General features: G+C 39.7%; 1 protein-coding gene across 1 annotated transcript; it reads left to right on the top strand.

Moving 5' to 3' along the window:
- The first annotated feature begins 10,203 nt into the window (after nucleotides 1-10,203).
- LOC114261910 (uncharacterized) lies at nucleotides 10,204-10,848 on the top strand. The gene is made up of 2 exons (XM_028202236.2): nucleotides 10,204-10,438; nucleotides 10,547-10,848. Exons 1-2 carry the CDS (start codon nucleotides 10,309-10,311, stop codon nucleotides 10,723-10,725), a joined length of 309 nt encoding a protein of 102 aa, XP_028058037.2. The 5' UTR covers nucleotides 10,204-10,308; the 3' UTR covers nucleotides 10,726-10,848.
- The last annotated feature ends 7,543 nt before the right edge of the window (nucleotides 10,849-18,391 follow it).

Raw genomic sequence — 18,391 nt, 5'->3', positions numbered from 1 at the left:
GTAAGGTTTCCCTGTCCTATTTTGTCAGGAGCTAGGGTTTCATTACGCACACAGCGGCTTCAAACAACCTATAAACGGGTAAGCAACCTGTCCTAGTTTGGAATGGTCACTATGGATCCGAATATGCACTAGGTCGAAAGGTCAAAGAGGGTGCCCCGGTAAAACCGGGGTTTGTGTTCCCATACTGGCAGAGCCCACAACCGGTCAGCCTTATGGTCATGCCTTGACAAGACAAGCCTCCGGCAAACCGTTCAGGAATAGCATATGGCAAACACGGTGTCCTAGGCGCACCAATGCAAATGCAATGCAAAGAAACACACAAGTGTAGTAAAAAACAGATATCATGAGTTCGAGTCAAGTTCTCTAAATCCCCAGCAGAGTCGCCAGAAACTGTAACAAGCCTGCGGGGGACCTCGCTACAGCTCGGACTCGGCTTTTCGTAGTCACAGTTCTAAGTCTGAACCAAAGAGTCCAAATCCGGCAAATCGTTTTGAGAAAACAGATTTTTGAAAGAAGTGCCAAACATGGACTGCTTTGCCAGATACAGAGTCGCCACCTAAATATTTTATTTTGGGAAATTTAGGAAACCCTGACTCGGTGCCAAAAGGCCACGTGTCCGTCATCACCAAAGTTGCCTCGGCTCGGGAACTTGGGTACGATTGGGGAAGGTCACTTCGTGAGCACCCCCGCTCGCCCGATCAAAGATCGGCCTCTACTAACCATGATATCAATTTTTGAAAACTTTGTGCGTCCTTATTCCGGTTTATTAGCCTAGGTTACTATGTGATGCGCACAGCATACAAATATAGACCGAGTCGCCTGAATTGGAACGAAACATTTCATGTTTGTTTTTGAGAATGGTTTGCTACCTGTAGGTAGGCTTTAAAACATTTGATGATTTATTCCAATTTAAGTAACCCAACCTTCACCCACAGGCATTCAGGCAGTTATAACATATAAGCATATAGCCTCATGGTAAGCATGCTATTCATGGCAGTCACTCACACGCATGCAAGGATGCTAAAGCATAAAACTTACCGAGTACTCCAAGCCAAAATAGAAACTACATTAGAAATCATGCATGGTCCTAAGTATATAAAAAAATGCCTAATGCAACACATGCAAAATGCAATTATAACAGACTCGGCTATTCTAAGATGGCATATGAAATGTTACAACTATCATGTATTCAACTTTGAAATTGAAAGTACAATGCAGTTAGTATGTTGCGCCGAGCCCGGTGCATGCAATACAGATGAATGAATGCAAACATGCTGTCATACTGTATGCTAATTGAAATATGCCCTAATCTAACCATTATAAGCGGATAAATAAAAGGGAGAAAGACGTGGGGTTGGAAGACATACATCACACTCACGCACACTTATTACAGTTGTGCCCTCGCTCGGAGGGTCCGAATAAATATACAGTCCAAATATTACAGTCCCGAATGAAAGAATATTACAGTCCGAAATATTACAAAATCCTAATTAATTAAAGAATTAACTAAGAAAGCAAATAAAACTGGCGTGCAAGCCAGGGACCGCCTTGCTTCTGATGGATGATGCATGTCCAGGTTGTCTTGCGCTGAAATCCACCGGAATGCCCCAATTAGTCTCTGTTTACACCTGTCCTTGAAATGCGTGCCAAGTCCCAAAAAGTTGCTGATTCCTGATTTTGCTGTAACAGAGAGCAGGAAAGGGGCATAGCAATGTATTTGCACAAATATATGCATGTCTCGATCCTCGTGCCACCAATCGCGCATACCGAGGCATGATGGCCGAGGAATCGAAATGCACAACTCTATATAGGATGAATGCACATGAAACTATAGCTAAAACCTAACTCCATCATGGATAATCTGGAGTGTCGGTGACTGGGGAATTGAGACACATTCCGTCACTCGGAGTACGAAATGTACCTCGCTCCCCGTGCCCGGGCTAACTCCTATTCCGGACACAATGCAATATGCATGATATGCATGAAATGCAACTAAAATATAATCCTAACATACAGAATGCTATGAAACGAGATGCCTCGAAATGCGTGCAAGCGGGCACGCAAACCGAGAAAATGATACTTGTCTCGAAATACGTGCACGCGGGCACGCAAACTGAGGCGATGATATGTGTCTCGAAATACGTGCACGCGGGCACGCAAACTGAGGCGATGATATGTATCTCGAAATACGTGCATGCGGGCACGCAAACCGAGGCGATGATATGTGTCTCGAAATGCATGTACGCGGGCACGCAAACCGAGGCGATGATATGTGTCTCGAAATACGTGCACGCGGGCACGCAAACTGAGGCGATGATATGTGTCTCGAAATACGTGCACACGGGCACGCAAACCGAGGCGATGATATGTGTCTCGAAATGCATGCACGCGGGCACGCAAACCGAGGCGATGATATGTGTCTCGAAATCCGTGCACGCGGGCACGCAAACCGAGGCAATGACAGAATATGATGAAATGATATGGAAATGACAAATGGGCTTATACCAACATGAGTGAGCCTCAGCCACACTCACATGGGATGCCGATCGGATAAAAATGAAGTGCCTCGAAATGCGTGCACGCGGGCACGCAAACCGAGGCGATGCAAAAGCGATGCGAATGACATGGAAAATGCAACATGGACTTATACTAACATGAGAGAGCCTCAGCCACACTCACATAAGATGCCGATTGCAGAAAATGAAGTGCCTCGAAATGCGTGCACACGGGCACGCAAACCGAGGCGATGCAAAAGCGATGCGAATGACATGGAAAATGCAACATGGACTTATACTAACATGAGAGAGCCTCAGCCACACTGACATAAGATGCCGATTGATGAAAATGAAGTGCCTCGAAATGCGTGCACACGGGCACGCAAACCGAGGCGATGCAAAAGCGATGCGAATGACATGGAAAATGCAACATGGACTTATACTAACATGAGAGAGCCTCAGCCACACTCACATAAGATGCCGGCGGATAAAAAAGAGGTGCCTCGAAATGCGTGCACACGGGCACGCAAATCGAGGTAATGATAAAATACAATGAAATGGCATGGAGATGACAAATTGGCTTATACCAACATGAGTGAGCCTCAGCCACACTCACATAGGATGCCGGCGGATAAAAATGGAGTGCCTAGAAATGCGTGCACACGGGCACGCAAACCGAGGCAATGATAAAATGCAATGAAATGGCATGGAGATGACAAATGGGCTTATACCAACATGAGTGAGCCTCAGCCACACTCACATAGGATGCCGGCGGATAAAAAAAAGGGGTGCCTCGAAATGCGTGCACACGGGCACGCAAACCGAGGCAATGATAAAATATGATGAAATGACATGGAAATGACAAGTGGGCTTATACCAACATGAGTGAGCCTCAGCCACACTCACATAGGATGCCGATTGATGAAAATGAAGTGCCTCGAAATGCGTGCACACGGGCACGCAAACTGAGGCAATGATAAAATACAATGAAATATGGCAAAAATGATATGCAAGCATGCTAATGGAATTTCAGCAACAAAATATGGGGGAAAACAGTCCCGAAATGAAGCGAAATGACATGAAATGCAAGGAAATGTCCCGAAATGCGACATTAGGCACCCGAAATGGCCTATAGCTATGCTAAATATGCACAATATGGACATGCAATGCAAAGACAGAAGCTAGACAGTCCCAAAACATGCACTTTCACAGTTATAAACATGGCCAAACAGCAAGTATAGGTAGGGGAAAAATAGCATGCAAGAATAGGGGCCAAAAGAAGGGTAATGAAGCAAGTGGTATAAGAAAAACCCAAACTGAAAAATTTCCTTCTACAACATTGAAGAGGGACCAAAAATATGAATATTTACAGTATATGGAAGACCTCAAATCAGTATACAAATATGCTAAAAATGTGATGCAAAATAAGGCTCAAAAGGTGCTAAAACATGAAGTGTACCAAATAATCACCAAACAGAAAAAAAGTGTGAATGAAACATGAATTATAGGCCAAAATAAGACCACTTTCAGTTCGGACCAAGGTCCAAAAACAGAAGCAAAGAGGGCTACCAATTTATGCAAAAACGGGGCCAAATAAGGGATATAACTACAAGTGACACATGGAGACACCAAAAAATGTTGAGCCCTTCTCCAATGTTGAAGAGGGGCTCAAAATAAGCCTTGTATCAGTTTACAACATGCTCGAAAATAAATTGCTCATGGGCCAAAAATAGCATGCAAAATCATGACATACAAGAAGGTCAATGAAGCAAGTGTGTCATGGAGGGCTCAAACAGGGTTGAGCCCTTAATGAGAAGTGAATATGAGCTCAAAAGATAGCCCTTTTCAGTTAGGGCCGGAGCTTGAATCAAAAAGGAAGTGGGGCTTAGAAATATATCAAGAAAAAGGTTCAAAAGGGTAAAAGTGTAACTTACCCTTGAAGATTCGAACTTTTGTTGCTTCTTGGATGGATTTGCAGCTTCTTTAGCCTTCAAGAATGCTTCCTTGTTGCTGGAAATGAGATGATGGTGGTAGAGCTTGGTGGTGTAGAAGGAATGATGGTTAGTGACTTAGGGTTTTTTGAAGAATTGAGAAGGAAGAAGATGGAGTTGGCGATGGAAGCTTGAAGAGTAAATTTTCTAACCCTTAGAAGTGAGGCCACCAGCTGGTTATATGGACAAAAAGAGGGTGTAAAGGTGGGGCAAAAAGGAGGGTAAAACTCCCCCACAAAATATCCCCCGGACACAGAAAATATCTGGGGGATATTGCCCCACAGCTGTAAAGTGCACAGTGCAAGGAACACGGCCGGCCTATCACTTTTTCTGCAGGTGGCCGGCCAGCCACACCCCCTAGCCGGCCAGCCACCCCCCCTAGCCGGCCAGCTAGGGGTCAAAAGGGTCAAGTTGAATTAATGGCCGGCCACCACTTTTTAGTGGCCTCCCATGTGTGCACATCACAAATATGTGGTTGGGGTTTGAAGAAAATGGCTCCAAGGTGTTCAACATTAGCCCGGAAGGAGGGGTTCAAAAGGGTCAAAAGGAATTAATGGCCGGCCACCACTTTTTAGTGGCCTCCCATGTGTGTACATCACAAATATGTGGTTGAAAGTTGGCAACACTAACCCTAGGGTGTTCAACATTAGCCCGGAAGTGCGAAAAACGGGCGCCGGGAGGCTCCGGAGGAGAGATAACTGGTTGCTGCAACAATTACTAGCCTCCCACCCTTCAGTGACCTTCCTGGTGATAAAACAGAGGTACCTGCCAAAAATGAACGAAAACCGATGCAAAACGAATGTTCGAGGGCCAAAACACGCAGTTCGGGGCCCCGGAAACTGCCCGTTAAACACCGAAAGTGGCGTTCGGCCACGAAGTGGGTTTCTCAGACCCCAGTGTCCCTCAAAAGGGAGAAAATAAGATGTATGCCGAAAATCAGAGCAAACGGAGGTGGTTAGGCGGTCCCGAACCGAGGCACACGGCCTGACGGCTCCGAAAACCGGAAACCGGGCTCCGAAATGGGAAAAATGGCCTACGGCCACCAAATGTAGCCCACGGGCACTGAGAGATAGTCTACGGGACCTCTCCCTTCCCTCAGGAAAAGAAACAGAGAAAACCGAGTCTGGTTCGCAAACCGAGACAAGGCACAGAAGAGGGTTCGGAAATCCGGAGGCGGGGCTCGCAGCCAAGACTCTGAAACTTCTAAACGAGCACATTATGCAATATCACCAAGTGCTCAACTGGTGACGTCTGAGTCTCAAGGTCGGTCAAAAATGGGGTGTCTACAGTATGCTAGTTGCATGTTTGCATGTCATCCTTTGCATGTTTGTATCACTTAGTTGCATAGCATTTAGATTGCATACTTAAATTCGCATTGTGCATGCCATTGTTTGTTGCATTGTGTTTGGAATAGGAGTTAGTCCGAACACGGGAAACGAGGGATGTTTCGTACTCAAAATGAGAAAACGTGCCTCGATTCCTGGTCGCCGACACTCTTGACTACCCATGACGGAGTTGTTGGCTTTAGGTGTTTGTATGTGCATTCATTTCACATTGAGTCGTGCAATTCGACTCCACGGCCATCATACATCGAGATGCGCGACCGGTGGCCTGAGGGTCGAGGACTACACTCCCTAGAGCTTATGCAATGACAGGGAGAGTGGTCATGCACACATGTGTTGCAAATACCTTTTCGTGCCTCTCTCTTTCCCTTTGTTGCAGAAAAACAGAATCCAGGAGAAGAAACTGGTCGGCCGACCAGGTTTTCTGGCAGGCTGACCACCTTCTTTGGTTTCCACCACAAAAGGTGGTCAATAGTTGGTCTCCCACGCCTATTAGCTGGTCGGCAGCCTTCCCACAGTTTCCCAGGGTGGAGTTTCATCTCTCTGGAGCTTTGTGCAAATTTCTGAAATCAATTGCAAACAAAGGCAAGCCGGGGCATCACAATGGATTTCCTGACAAGGCGACTCGAGCATGCATGCATCCTTTATCATTCAAGGCAGAGCTAAGGCAGTCCACATTCATGTAGTTTGCATGCTAGTTTAATTGCTTACTTAGTTAGTTTGTTAATTAATTAGAGTTGTGTAATAATTAGCTGTAATTTATTATTTATTTTGGTTGGGTAATAATTAGCTTAATTTGATTAGCTTAGATTAGCTAGTTGGTGTTGTATTATTTATTCGGACCCTCCGTCGAGAGGGCCAACTGTTGTAATAAGTGTGCGTGTGTGTGATGCATGTCTTCCAACCCCACGTCTTTCTCCCTTTTATTTACCAGCTAATGATGTTTAGTTTTAGGGCATGTTTCAATTAGCATCCTTATGCTCGTATGATTGCATCCATTCATCTGTCTTGTATGCACCGGGCTCGGCGCATCATAGTAACTGCATTGTATTTCAATTCCAAGTTGAATACATGTTATCTGTAACATCTCATATACCATTTTAGAATAGCCGAGCCTATCTTAGTTGCATCCTGCATGTGTTGCATTAGGTATCTCAGCATAGTTAGGATTCATGCATGATTTCTAATTAGCTTCTTTCTTTGGCTCGGAGTACTCGGTGAGTGTTTATGCTTTAGCATCCTTGCATGTGTGTGAGCGACTGCCATGATAGCATGCTTTCCATGAGGCTAACTAATTATGTGATATACCTGCCTGAATGCCTGTGGGTGAAGGTTGGACTACTTGAATTGGAACAATTCATCGATTGCGAGTTTGAAGCCCACTTGAGAGTGGCAAATCACCCTATTTTCTAAGCCCACTTGAGGGTGGCAAATCCACGTCTTAGCCTACTTGCGAGTAGCGCCATCAAACTGTTTTCAAATAAACAAACATGAAATGTTTTGTTCCAACTCAGGCGATCTAGTCTATATTTGTATGCTGTGTGCATCACATAGTAATCCTAGGCTAATAAACCGGAATAAGAACGCATGTGTTTTCAAAAACTTGATATCATGTTCAGTAGTGGCCGATCTTTGATCGGGCGAGCGGGGGTGCTCATTGCATGACCTTCCCCAATCATACCCAAGTTCCCGAGCCGAGGCAACTTTGGTGATGACGGATACGTGGCCTTAGGCACGAGTCAGGGTTTTCTAAATTCCCCCAAAATAAAATATTTAGGTGGCGACTCTGTATCTGGAAAAACAGTCCATGTTTGGCACTTCTTTCCAAAAATCAGTTTTTCAAAACGATTTGCCAGATTTGGACTCTTGGGTGATTTATCGGCCTCGCATTACACTTTGCAGGATTAGATTCAGAACCCTGACATTTGAGTCCGAACTGTAGTAAGCCCAATGAACAAAACGGGATTCTCCCGGGACGTTCGAGCGCGTTTACAGTTTCCCTCTGTTGAATCTGCATTGCCCACAGAGAATCGGCTTGCTTCGACTGGACCTCAGTACTGATGAACCTTGCCCTGAAGGATTTTTGGAGTTAGTGGAAGCTCTTGATCGAAGCCGGCTCCAGTTTATAATACCACCGGACAGCCAGTGGTCCCAAACTGCTCAGAAATATTCGACACATGAGGGCCTCGTCATCTGCATGGAGCGTCATAGCTTGCTTGTAATGGCAGATGTGATTGGTGGGGTCTGATTTACCATCATACAAGGTGAATAACGGTGCTTTGAACTTTTTGGGAAGCATTGCCCTTGCAATCCGTCGCACAAAAGGGTCATGCTGATCATATTCGTCTAAATCATTTCTTCTTCACTTCTTTCGTGCACACGGACTTCCCTCAGAAGAACTAGAGATGTCGACTCGTCCCTTCTTTGTGGATTCTGGGGATGATGAGTCAGAGCCATTACTATTATCATGTCTCCGAATCCGAGATCGTCGACCATCCCTTCTCAAAGGTCGTTTCGGGTCTTGGTGCGTGGCTTGTTGGAGTTTTTCCACTTCCAAGGCCAAATCTTGTCGAAGGTGCTCATTCTCAGCCATCATGTTTTCCAACCTTTGTTCGTTTTGCTTTGCTTGCTCCATAATCGCTTGCATTGTCTCATGAGCTAATGTCGAGGTTGAATCGAAGTTCAGGACCCTTCTTGTAGTAATATTCTCTGGCCCAAGCATGTTGCTTGGAGTGGTTTCATCTTGTGGCGTAGGGTCGCCAGCGACTACCAGAGGATCTTCCATCACGCCGGCCATGGATGTGCTTGAGTATTCCCATAGACGACGCCAATTGTGGGGGAGTGGTTCTGGAAATACTCTTTGGATCCAATGGGGCACTCGAGATCCTCAGCTGGTAACCTGAAAAAGAATGAGCACTCCGGTCGGGGGTGCCGGAATTAGCACTCCGACGAATAAGTCAGTATATACTCTCTCGATTGCGTGTATTTTAAGTTAAGCGTACTAGTTCTCACATACCTCTCTTTGGTTGTTATTCTTCTATTTATTTATGATCCTAGCCCTTAGGGTAGGGCCCACTCTTAATCCACCATATAACCATTTACTCGGCTCCTCGCTTAACTGGCTATGCGGCCGATTAGGATACCTTTGGATTTGCACAAGATTGGGCCGAATACAATGTATATACCTCGACTCTCCAAGCTCAATTATTCGACCTCTTTGCACCTTCTTATACTCGGCCCCCACAGTCCCTATGTGCAGCACATTGCCTTGACTTAATGTTAAGTGACATAGGTGAGTTGACGATTGTCAAAGATACAATAATTAAAGCTAAGGAAATCGCTGTGTACATTTATAGGCATGCTTGGGTGATTGATTTGTTCAGAAAATTTACAAAGAATAGGGAGTTGACAAGACCCGCAGTTACTAGATTTGCCACCGCCTTCCTTACTTTAAAAAGTTTCCAAGACAGAAAGCTCCAACTTAGAGCTATGTTTGCTTTAGAAGAGTGGGCTAGAAGCAGCTATTCTACATTTGTTAATGCAAAAAAGGCACAAGGAACAATCTTGGGAGATGCTAGATTTTGAAAAGCAATCAAGTATTACTTGAAGTGTGTGCTCCCTTTGGTGAAAATTTTGAGGCTTGTGGATGGTGATGCAAAGCCGACAATGGGATTTGTTTATGAAGCTGTGGATGGAGCGAAGGAAGAAATTGCTTCAAACTTGAACCATGTGAGGGGTAGATATAAGTGCATTTGGGAAATTATTGATACTAGATGGGATTTACAACCCCATAGGCCTTTGCATGCGGCGACATATTACCTTAATCTGATGTAAGGTTTTTACTATTTTTGTCTAATTATTTGTGTTGTGTTGTGTGACTTATATACAAAATGTGTAATGGAATTTATTTATGAAATTATCTTTCTTTCTAGGTTTCATTATCAAGAAAACTTCACTGCGGATACGGAGGTGAAAATTGGTTTATTTAAAACCATTGAGAGGATGTATCCGGATATAGAGGATAGAGTGAAGGTTGATGAGCAATTAGAAAAGTTCAAGAAGACCAAGGGTATGTTTGGTATGAGCATGGCGATCTTGACAAGGGAAAAACAACCCGGTACGATTTTTGATTATGAAATTGTATATTCACAATTTCACAACAAGTATGTTGGCAATGGCATGCATTATTCTCTAACATCTCTTTATCATTTAATTACAGCTCTATGGTGGGAAAGTTACGGAGAAGAGTGCAAAGAGCTTCAAAAGCTAGCTATTAGAGTGCTAAGTCTTACTTGTAGTGCCACCGGATGTGAGAGAAATTGGAGCACTTTTCATCATGTGCACTCGAAGGAAAGAAACCGGTTAGAGCAACAACGTTTGAATGCTTTGGTTTTTGTGAAGTATAACATTCAACTTGAGTTGAGGCAAATTAAGAGACAAGTAAGGGGTGAGACTTATGATCCTATTTATTTATCGGATATGGAATCCGATGATGAATGGATTACTGAGAAAAAGGATCCATGTCTACCCGAAGATCATTCATGGATGGACATCCAAGAGTGCTTCGAAGATGATGAAGGAACAACAACTAGCAAAAAGAGAAAAAGAGGTATAATTCTATATTTTAATTTTTGAATAAGTTAATTTCAAAGATTTAGTTTCTATATTTTCACATTTACTTGCTCATTCATAACCTTATTTAATTTTATTAATGTAGGACCAAGAAATTTAAATGCCACTGATAGAGGAAAAAGAAAAGTATTTGAAGATGATGATGAAGTTGAATTGATTGAAGGTGGGGAAGAGGAAGAGGAAGAAGAGTTTGATGAAGTGACTACGGTAGATGATGATGAAGATGATAAAGATGATATTGACCTTGGAGATGATGAAGATTGAAATGAAGAAATGAAGGTTTTTTGGAATTTTTAACTTTGTCTAATCTAACTTTTGTTTTGTATGGTCTCTTTTTGACAGAAGTTACTTTACAAGTATAGATTAGAGTTTTGAAAAGTTTAGACCTTGTTAAGTTGTGAACCTTATTCATGATCATACATTCAAAGAATCATATTATAATGAATGTGGATTGCCATACATATATGTTGTGATGTGAATTTACATAAATTATATCATAAATACATAAATATAATATAGGATGATAGATCACGGTGGGGCTTGGACCCACATCTCTTGCCATAGAAGCGTCTTAGCTATTTAGACCACGTGATCATCATGTAAAGTAACATTTTTATTACTTTAAATCTAAATATTTCATATTTATAATATTTAAGTGTATAAATATGTTTTCTTTTTTTATGTAATTTAGAAAACGTAACTGAATCTTTACGATTCACAATTCGATTCGATTCGCGATTCGGTACATGGCCATTTGTCGATTCACGATTCGAATTCCGATTTGACAACTATGCTTCCAACCAAAAAAAAAAAAACCAGCGACTTAATAAAAAGATTTTCAAAGCTCTCCATTCTCCTCCCAAAAATACAGCTACGAAAAAAACGTAAAACAAAATTGAACAAAGAAAGGCGTTAACAAACAGAGAAACCAACGATATAGAAACCATCAATATTGAACAATAATTATAAATATATATCTTCCAATCATATACCTTCCATAAAAGAAAGAGAAAAAAAGAAAAAAAAAAGTAGCATTCATATATCTCCCACAAATACATTTTCTATATATTTCACAGTCAAGTTTGGTTTGAACCATTTAAATTTCTTTTCCAAGGCTACTAAAGGTTAATCAAATTCCTATCTCTTCATAAGGGTAAATTACTCCATGTATGTAATTATGTATGAGCAATGTTAGGGATACAAAAAAATTTACCAAATTATTTACCAAACACTCACATAGGTATGAGACCAGGGCCGGAGGTAGCTTGGGCTCAGGGGGGTCACGTGCCCCCCTGACTTTTGGAATTTTTTTTTTTTTTAAATTTAAAATGGGTTCTGCCTTTTACTTTCCAACACACATTCAAACATATTAACCCACTGACACACACACACGCCACACGCTAGCACAGCACCTACGCTTGTATTTTTTTTTATTTTTTTATTTTTGAAAATCCCAATCCTAATCAAATATTGATACATAACTTTTTTTTTAGGTGAGTACAAACAATTCCAATTACAACAAAGTTAAAACTCTAAAACCTTGTAAGTGTATGCAATTTTTTATTTTTTTATTTATTCACAGTACTTGTGAAGTATTTTCATATTTTATTTGTCTTCTTTGTCTCCCTTTGTTATTTTGTAATTTACCAACTCGCGATTCACCAAACTAGGATCACACAACACAGATTTGGGACCCCACACTACAACCTTTGTATCTTCTCTTCGTTGTTTACAGGTAATTTTATTATTTTTTTAACTTTTAAATAAAAATTATGAGTATTAATTTATAATTATTTGTTAAATTTTGATTTTTAAATTTTTTTTATTTGTTATTATTTATGTTAAAATAAGAGATTTTGATATGCTAAAATTATGAATCTTAATTGGTGGTGATTTATATTAAAATTAGGGAATTTGATTTGTTGTTGTTTGTGCTAAAATTAGGGATTTGATTTGTGCTAAAATTAAAAATATTAATTTGCAGTGCTTAATATTTAAATTAGGGATTTTGATTTGTTATAATTTGTGCTAAAATTAAAATTTTTGATTTGTTGTGATTTGTGCTAATTTAAATTTTTTGATTTGTATTAAAACTAAAGATTTTGATTTGTGGGAGGTTTGAGATTTTTTGTAATGGATATTAATTTTTAATGTTTAACATTAGTTCGAAAAATTATTATTATGTTATTGTTATTGATTGGGGAAGAAAAAATTTGAGATTGTAATTAATGGGTGCCCCCTATGTTAAATTCCTGGCTCCGCCACTGTATGGGACCCACACTCATGTGGGCTATACACCCATACGAGTGTTTAGTAGAAATTTGGTAGTCTCTAACATTTTCCGTTAGGTATCGCTAGCCTCCTCCTCTTCTTCTTCTTCTTCTTCATTGTTATTATTATTATTATTATTATTATTCTTATTATTTTGTGTGTTTTGTTTCTATTGAAAAAACACATATTAGTAAGGAAAAACAATATCACTAAGATGCTTTAAATTTTTATTATCATATTTCTTTTTAGAATTTTTATTATCACTTTTCCATTTAAAAAAAATGTTCAAAACAACTTTCTTTATTCTCAGACGAATACATATAGTATAGATATACATGTGTGTAGAAGTGAGTCCTTTATTTGCATTGGTGATTGCAAATTATTATTATTATTATTATTATTATTATTATTATTATTATTATTATTTATTTTTTTTTTTTGGGGGGGGGGGGCGGGATATACTGTAGATATGAAAAAAATAAAAAAATAAAAAATCTTAACAGATTAAATTGAGAGCATTTATTTGTAATAGAGTCTAATTCATTTTACCTCCAAGTGGGTTATGGCTTAATAGCACTTTATCCAAATATTTTTTTAAAATAGTCATTTGGACTAAAATACAACTATTAACATCGTGAGCTATAGATGTGAAATGACTATGATACCTTCAAATCTTATATATATATTTTTTATTATTTTATCTCTCTCTTATTTCTGAGATACATAATTTATAATGTCTAGTGTTATTCAATTAAATCACAATTAAATATAAATTCTTAATTATTTATTGTAATTCTTAAATTTTTATTCTAATTTTAACTTAATTATATTTTAGATCACAATTAATCCTAAATATTTAACCATTTCATGTAATTACTAACTTTTAATCTAGCTTTAATTTAATTATATTTTATATCACTATTAATCCTCTATTCTGAATTATTTATTATAATTCCTAACAAGTTAATCTAATTTTAATTTAATTACGTTTTAGATCAATTCTCAATTATTGTTTATTTTATATTTTATTTAATTATATTTTAAATCAATTCTTAACTATAGTTTACATTTTGAATCAATTCCTAATTGTATTATATTATATTATATTATATTATATTATATTATATTATATTTTAATTAATATATTAATCTAATTTTAAGTTAGGAGAAAATGAGAGTAAAATTGTCCTTTTGTTGTATTAATTTCATCCTAATTTTTCAGAAAATCAATCTCACTCTAAAAAATGATATGTATAATACACCTTCCGTTATTTTAGACAGAAAAACTAATGGTAACATTTTACTCCAAAATCATATGAGGCCTTTGTAGCTATATTTGAATGACAGGGAGGTAAAATGCTCTAGTTTCAAACCATAAGGGGTAAAATAAATTTAACCCTATTTTTAATACTGAACCAAAACAATTTTTTTTTTTTTTTTTTTTTGGGATATAACCATAGATATGAAAAAAATAAATAAAAATAAATAAATAAATTGGGAGCATTCCTTTGGAAGCATGCACCTGCAAGTTAAACATCAAGTGGTGCCTCAGAGGGCCGAGCCTGGGCTAAAGCTAACAAGGGTTGTGCCTAGGGTCCAAAAAATAGACCCCGAAAAAAGGTTTCCAAATTCATTAGTCTTATACTATATTAAAAATTTAAAATGACCCAATTCTGTATAATTAATTTAGGCCATTTTTATAACGATTCTGGCTTAAACCTGAACCATTTGATTCTTTGGATCCGGGTTTCATTGCCTTGTATAGTCATTTATGTCTTATTTCCCTAATACCTCTTTGAGCTTGGCTATTAGGCTGTATTGGTTGCGTTTGGAACAAGTTGGTAGCTTGGTTTTCAAACTTTTGTTGCTCAAAATTTTGCTCCTAGGCTCGCCACTTCTTGCGCTCGAGTGGTCTTTGTGAACTCTCAGTACTTTTGCAGGTTTGCAAAACTACTGGGATATGATATTTTACGCTCGGGCGGAACTTCTTGCACTCGAGTGCTCTTGGCTCAAGCGGCCCTTACTGTGCTCAAGCGTAGGTCTTTTGTCTATAAAACTACTGGAAGTTTGTATTTCACGCTCGAGCGTCAACTTCTTACGCTCGAGCAGTCACATCTTTTGTGTCTTACACTCCAGCATCACTTCTTGCGCTCGAGCAGACTGTGCGTATATTAGTCCGTAAAAAGTCACTTTTTACATCAGTTTTTCATTTCACTCTCTCTCTCTAAACTTTATAAAAACCATAAATCTTAACTCTCTCTCTATCTCTCTCTCTCTCTATAAAACTCATCTTTTCTCTTCTAAAACACTTAGATCCATTGATTTCTCTACCCTACTTTCTTTGAGAAAAAGGTAAAGCTCACTTAGAGCTTCGTTTTCGTCCGAGCAAAGTTGGATTTCGGCTTCTTTGAGGTTTCTCCATTCTCTTCTTGGTCTTCTAGCTTCGAGGTAGGGATTCTCCACACTCTAGTATGGGTTTTGTCTTTGCTATTTGTTATTCCAAAAGATATTGTGGTTTGGGAATTTTTGTCAAAAACCTAGGGTTTGAAATCAAAATGTAAAAGAGGGGTTTTCAAAGAAAAATACTTGGAAGCACTAAAAAGGGAGCACTAGAAGGAGCACTAATTATGTGGCAGTGGGCCCCGCCCACTTTCTATGCCTTGTTCTTTTTTTTTTTTTACCATTCCTAATGCATTAGTGCTATTAGTGGTGTATTTTTTAGTGGTCTAAATCATTGTCGGGTTTTCAAATGTTTTTTTGGAGAAGCTAGTGGGTATGAAATTGGGGTTGTTATATGTTGAAATGAGGTATTTCCTACATTGAAATTAATTTTCAAAGAGAAAGGGATTTTTCCCTAAAATGTGAACGTTTGAGATTGTAAACAAAAAATGGAATTGATGTTGAGAATTATGAAATTGAAATAATGTTGATGATAATGGCGGAGTTAGATATGTATTATCTCTCACATTTGAGATTTTGGAAAGGTGTATCTATAATGAAATTTAATTATCTGTTTAGAGATATCTGTTTTGGGCTATCGATGGAGGATAGCTATGAGTGTTGTAGAAATTGCAATAGAATTAGGTGAACTAAAACTAATTTTCCATACATGTGCTTTAAACATTATTGCTTATTTAATACATTGAAAATGTATATGATTTTGAGAAAAAAAGGGTGAACATTGGAAAGAGGTGTGTATCACCAAATCAAGTTGGCCTGTGTGTCCAAAGTGAAAGTTCCGAAAAACACTTGTATACATAGGTGCTGGTTCTCGCGAACGAAGTATTCGTAAAATCGCAATAGTTGTGCTTGTATAGACTACATTTACATGGGTACTGTTTGGCGGTTTCCCATGGACGAAATATCAACCCCTATTGTCTATTGTAAATGACATGATTTTAAGAATTGTGACACAAACTTGGCATGGCATGGTTTTTGGAAAGAAATATAAAACGTTTTGGCATGGGTATTGCATATGCATTCACCTTATGGCATTGTCAAGATTCATACATTGTGTTATACTATTTGTACTGGGCTTTGGCTCACCCTATGTGGGAAAACCATTTTTCGGTGCTGGTGATATGCCTCCACGAAGGACTTAGCTTGGGACAACTATGGAGCCGAAGGCTCAATGTTATTATGTTGTAATTAATTTTGTTCAAGCGTAGGGCTTTATTTGTATTGGATTTAAATCCATTTTGATGTAACAAAGTACAATTTTGGAAAGTTGTAGCCTTCAGGGCATTTCAATTATCTGCTTAACTTCTATTTCATATCTTGTTGTTGACACATGCTACAGATTCAGGGTTAGAACTGATGAATGTATATTTGCATGTTTCACTCTTTTGTACAACTGAGTCTGATGTAATGGAATGATATTATGCTTTGATTTATATTGTTATTTACTTATCGTCGTGAATGGTTTATTGTATTAATTTTGGGGTGTTACAACTTGGTATCAGAGCGTCTCAGGTTTGAATACTTTGGATACGTGGGAAGTGGTTATTACCACAATGGGTTGTCTCATTTGATAGAGACATTTGTATATATGGTACACTACGTGATAACATGCTTATGTGGTTATAAGGGTATGGGATTTAATTCATAAGATATTGATTAGGTCTACGGGTTTCTAGAAGTCCTACTAAAAGAGCACTTGATCATTGTTGTTTCTAATTAGAAGTCTAGCAATGCCGCAGGACGGTCATTATCTAGAAAGAAAATTCGTATATGTTTATGTGATTAGGTGCTTATGTGGAGTGAATTACTGTTGCCCACCGCATTAGGATGCGAGTGAGTTAGCTTCGGTATATTTGTAAATGTGTTAATCTCTTTTGTTACCTTTATTAGGATGTTAAGATATGGTTGTGGTGGTAGGCGTGGTAGGCCTAGAAGGTAGGAGGTGCTGATATCGTATGATATTCTGGTATAAAAGAAGAGAGTTGTTCTGGCCAATGTGGCTAAGCCAACAGGTTAGCAGGCCATGGATGCCTTAGCTAGCGAAGTGGCCAGAGCATTGCGGGAATCTATGGACATTCTCAAAGTTGAAAATCAAGTCCAGGCCTAAGTAGCAGAAGTAGGGCCATCATTATAGAAGAGGGAGTTCTTCCGGTCCAACCTGGATAAGTTTTTGGGAGATCCTAAAGAGCCTTTGAAAGTGGATGAATGGTTAGAATAGATGGTGAAGACGTTTGAGATGTTCAGCATCGAAGACGGTGGTTTAAGATTGACCTTGGCATCCTTCCATATGAAGAGAGATGTGGGTCAATGGTGAGAGTATACACATGGGCACATTGGAGCAACTTGGGAGGCTTTCGTCGATGCCTTCCAGGACAAGTTATTACCTCCCATTGTTAGAGAGAAATCAAAGGAGCAGTTCTCGCAGCTCAAGCAGTTGAACACACTGGTGGCCGCGTTTGAGGTCGTATTTACTAGTTTATCTAGGTTTGTACTACAGTTAGTGGCGACAGAAGAGCGTCGTTGCGTGGAGATTGAGAAAAGGTTAAGGATCAGGCTTCTTTTCCAGGTAGTCGGTTCGATAGTTAAAGATTACGGGCAACTTGAAGAGTCGGCAGCTCATCTTGAGACCGTGATTCAAATGGAGGAGGAATGGATGAGGGGCTCCAGAAGGAGTCAGGATGTACAGGGAGATAGTAAGAGGAAGAGGGGTTCTAACCCACAATATCCTACGGAGCTCAATCGAGGTCCACTTTTCCAGTGCTAAGTTTGGGTTCTAAGAAAAGTGGTCAGGGAGATTTCACTTGCTTTAAGTGTGGTTAGTTGGGACATAAGTCTCCAGCTTGCCCACAGAGGGGAGGAGGGTAGCGATATGCATCATCTTCGGTTCATTTTCAGAGCCAGAGTCAAGGGAGTGGGCAGCCGCTCACTTGTTATCAGTGTGGGCAGGCAGGGAACTTGAAGAGATTTTGCCCTCAGTTAGGTGGCACACCTGGTGCGTCTAGTTCGAGGCAAACACAAAGCCACCAGCCTGCACAGTTAGTTCAGGCCTCGAAGGCCAATTAGGGAGCCTCTTCGGCTCAGTCAGTGCATCAGACGTATGCTCCGAGGGGTGAGCAGGCGGAACAGAGACCTACAGGGCATGTGTATGTTGTTACTGTGCCAGACCTAGTACCAGCGCCTTCAACAGTGAGAGGTGCTT

Source organism: Camellia sinensis, chromosome 11 (assembly GCF_055761805.1).
Source record: "Camellia sinensis isolate YWXY chromosome 11, ASM5576180v1, whole genome shotgun sequence".
In the NCBI taxonomy this organism is placed as follows: Eukaryota; Viridiplantae; Streptophyta; class Magnoliopsida; order Ericales; family Theaceae; genus Camellia; species Camellia sinensis.
This window is presented reverse-complemented; position numbering and strand designations above follow the sequence as displayed.

Coding starts and splice junctions, on each gene's coding strand:
- LOC114261910 (XM_028202236.2), top strand. CDS start 10,309: ATGGAATCCGATGATGAATGGATTACTGAGAAAAAGGATCCATGTCTA. Junction 10,439..10,546: donor TAGCAAAAAGAGAAAAAGAG/GTATAATTCTAT, acceptor TTATTAATGTAG/GACCAAGAAATTTAAATGCC.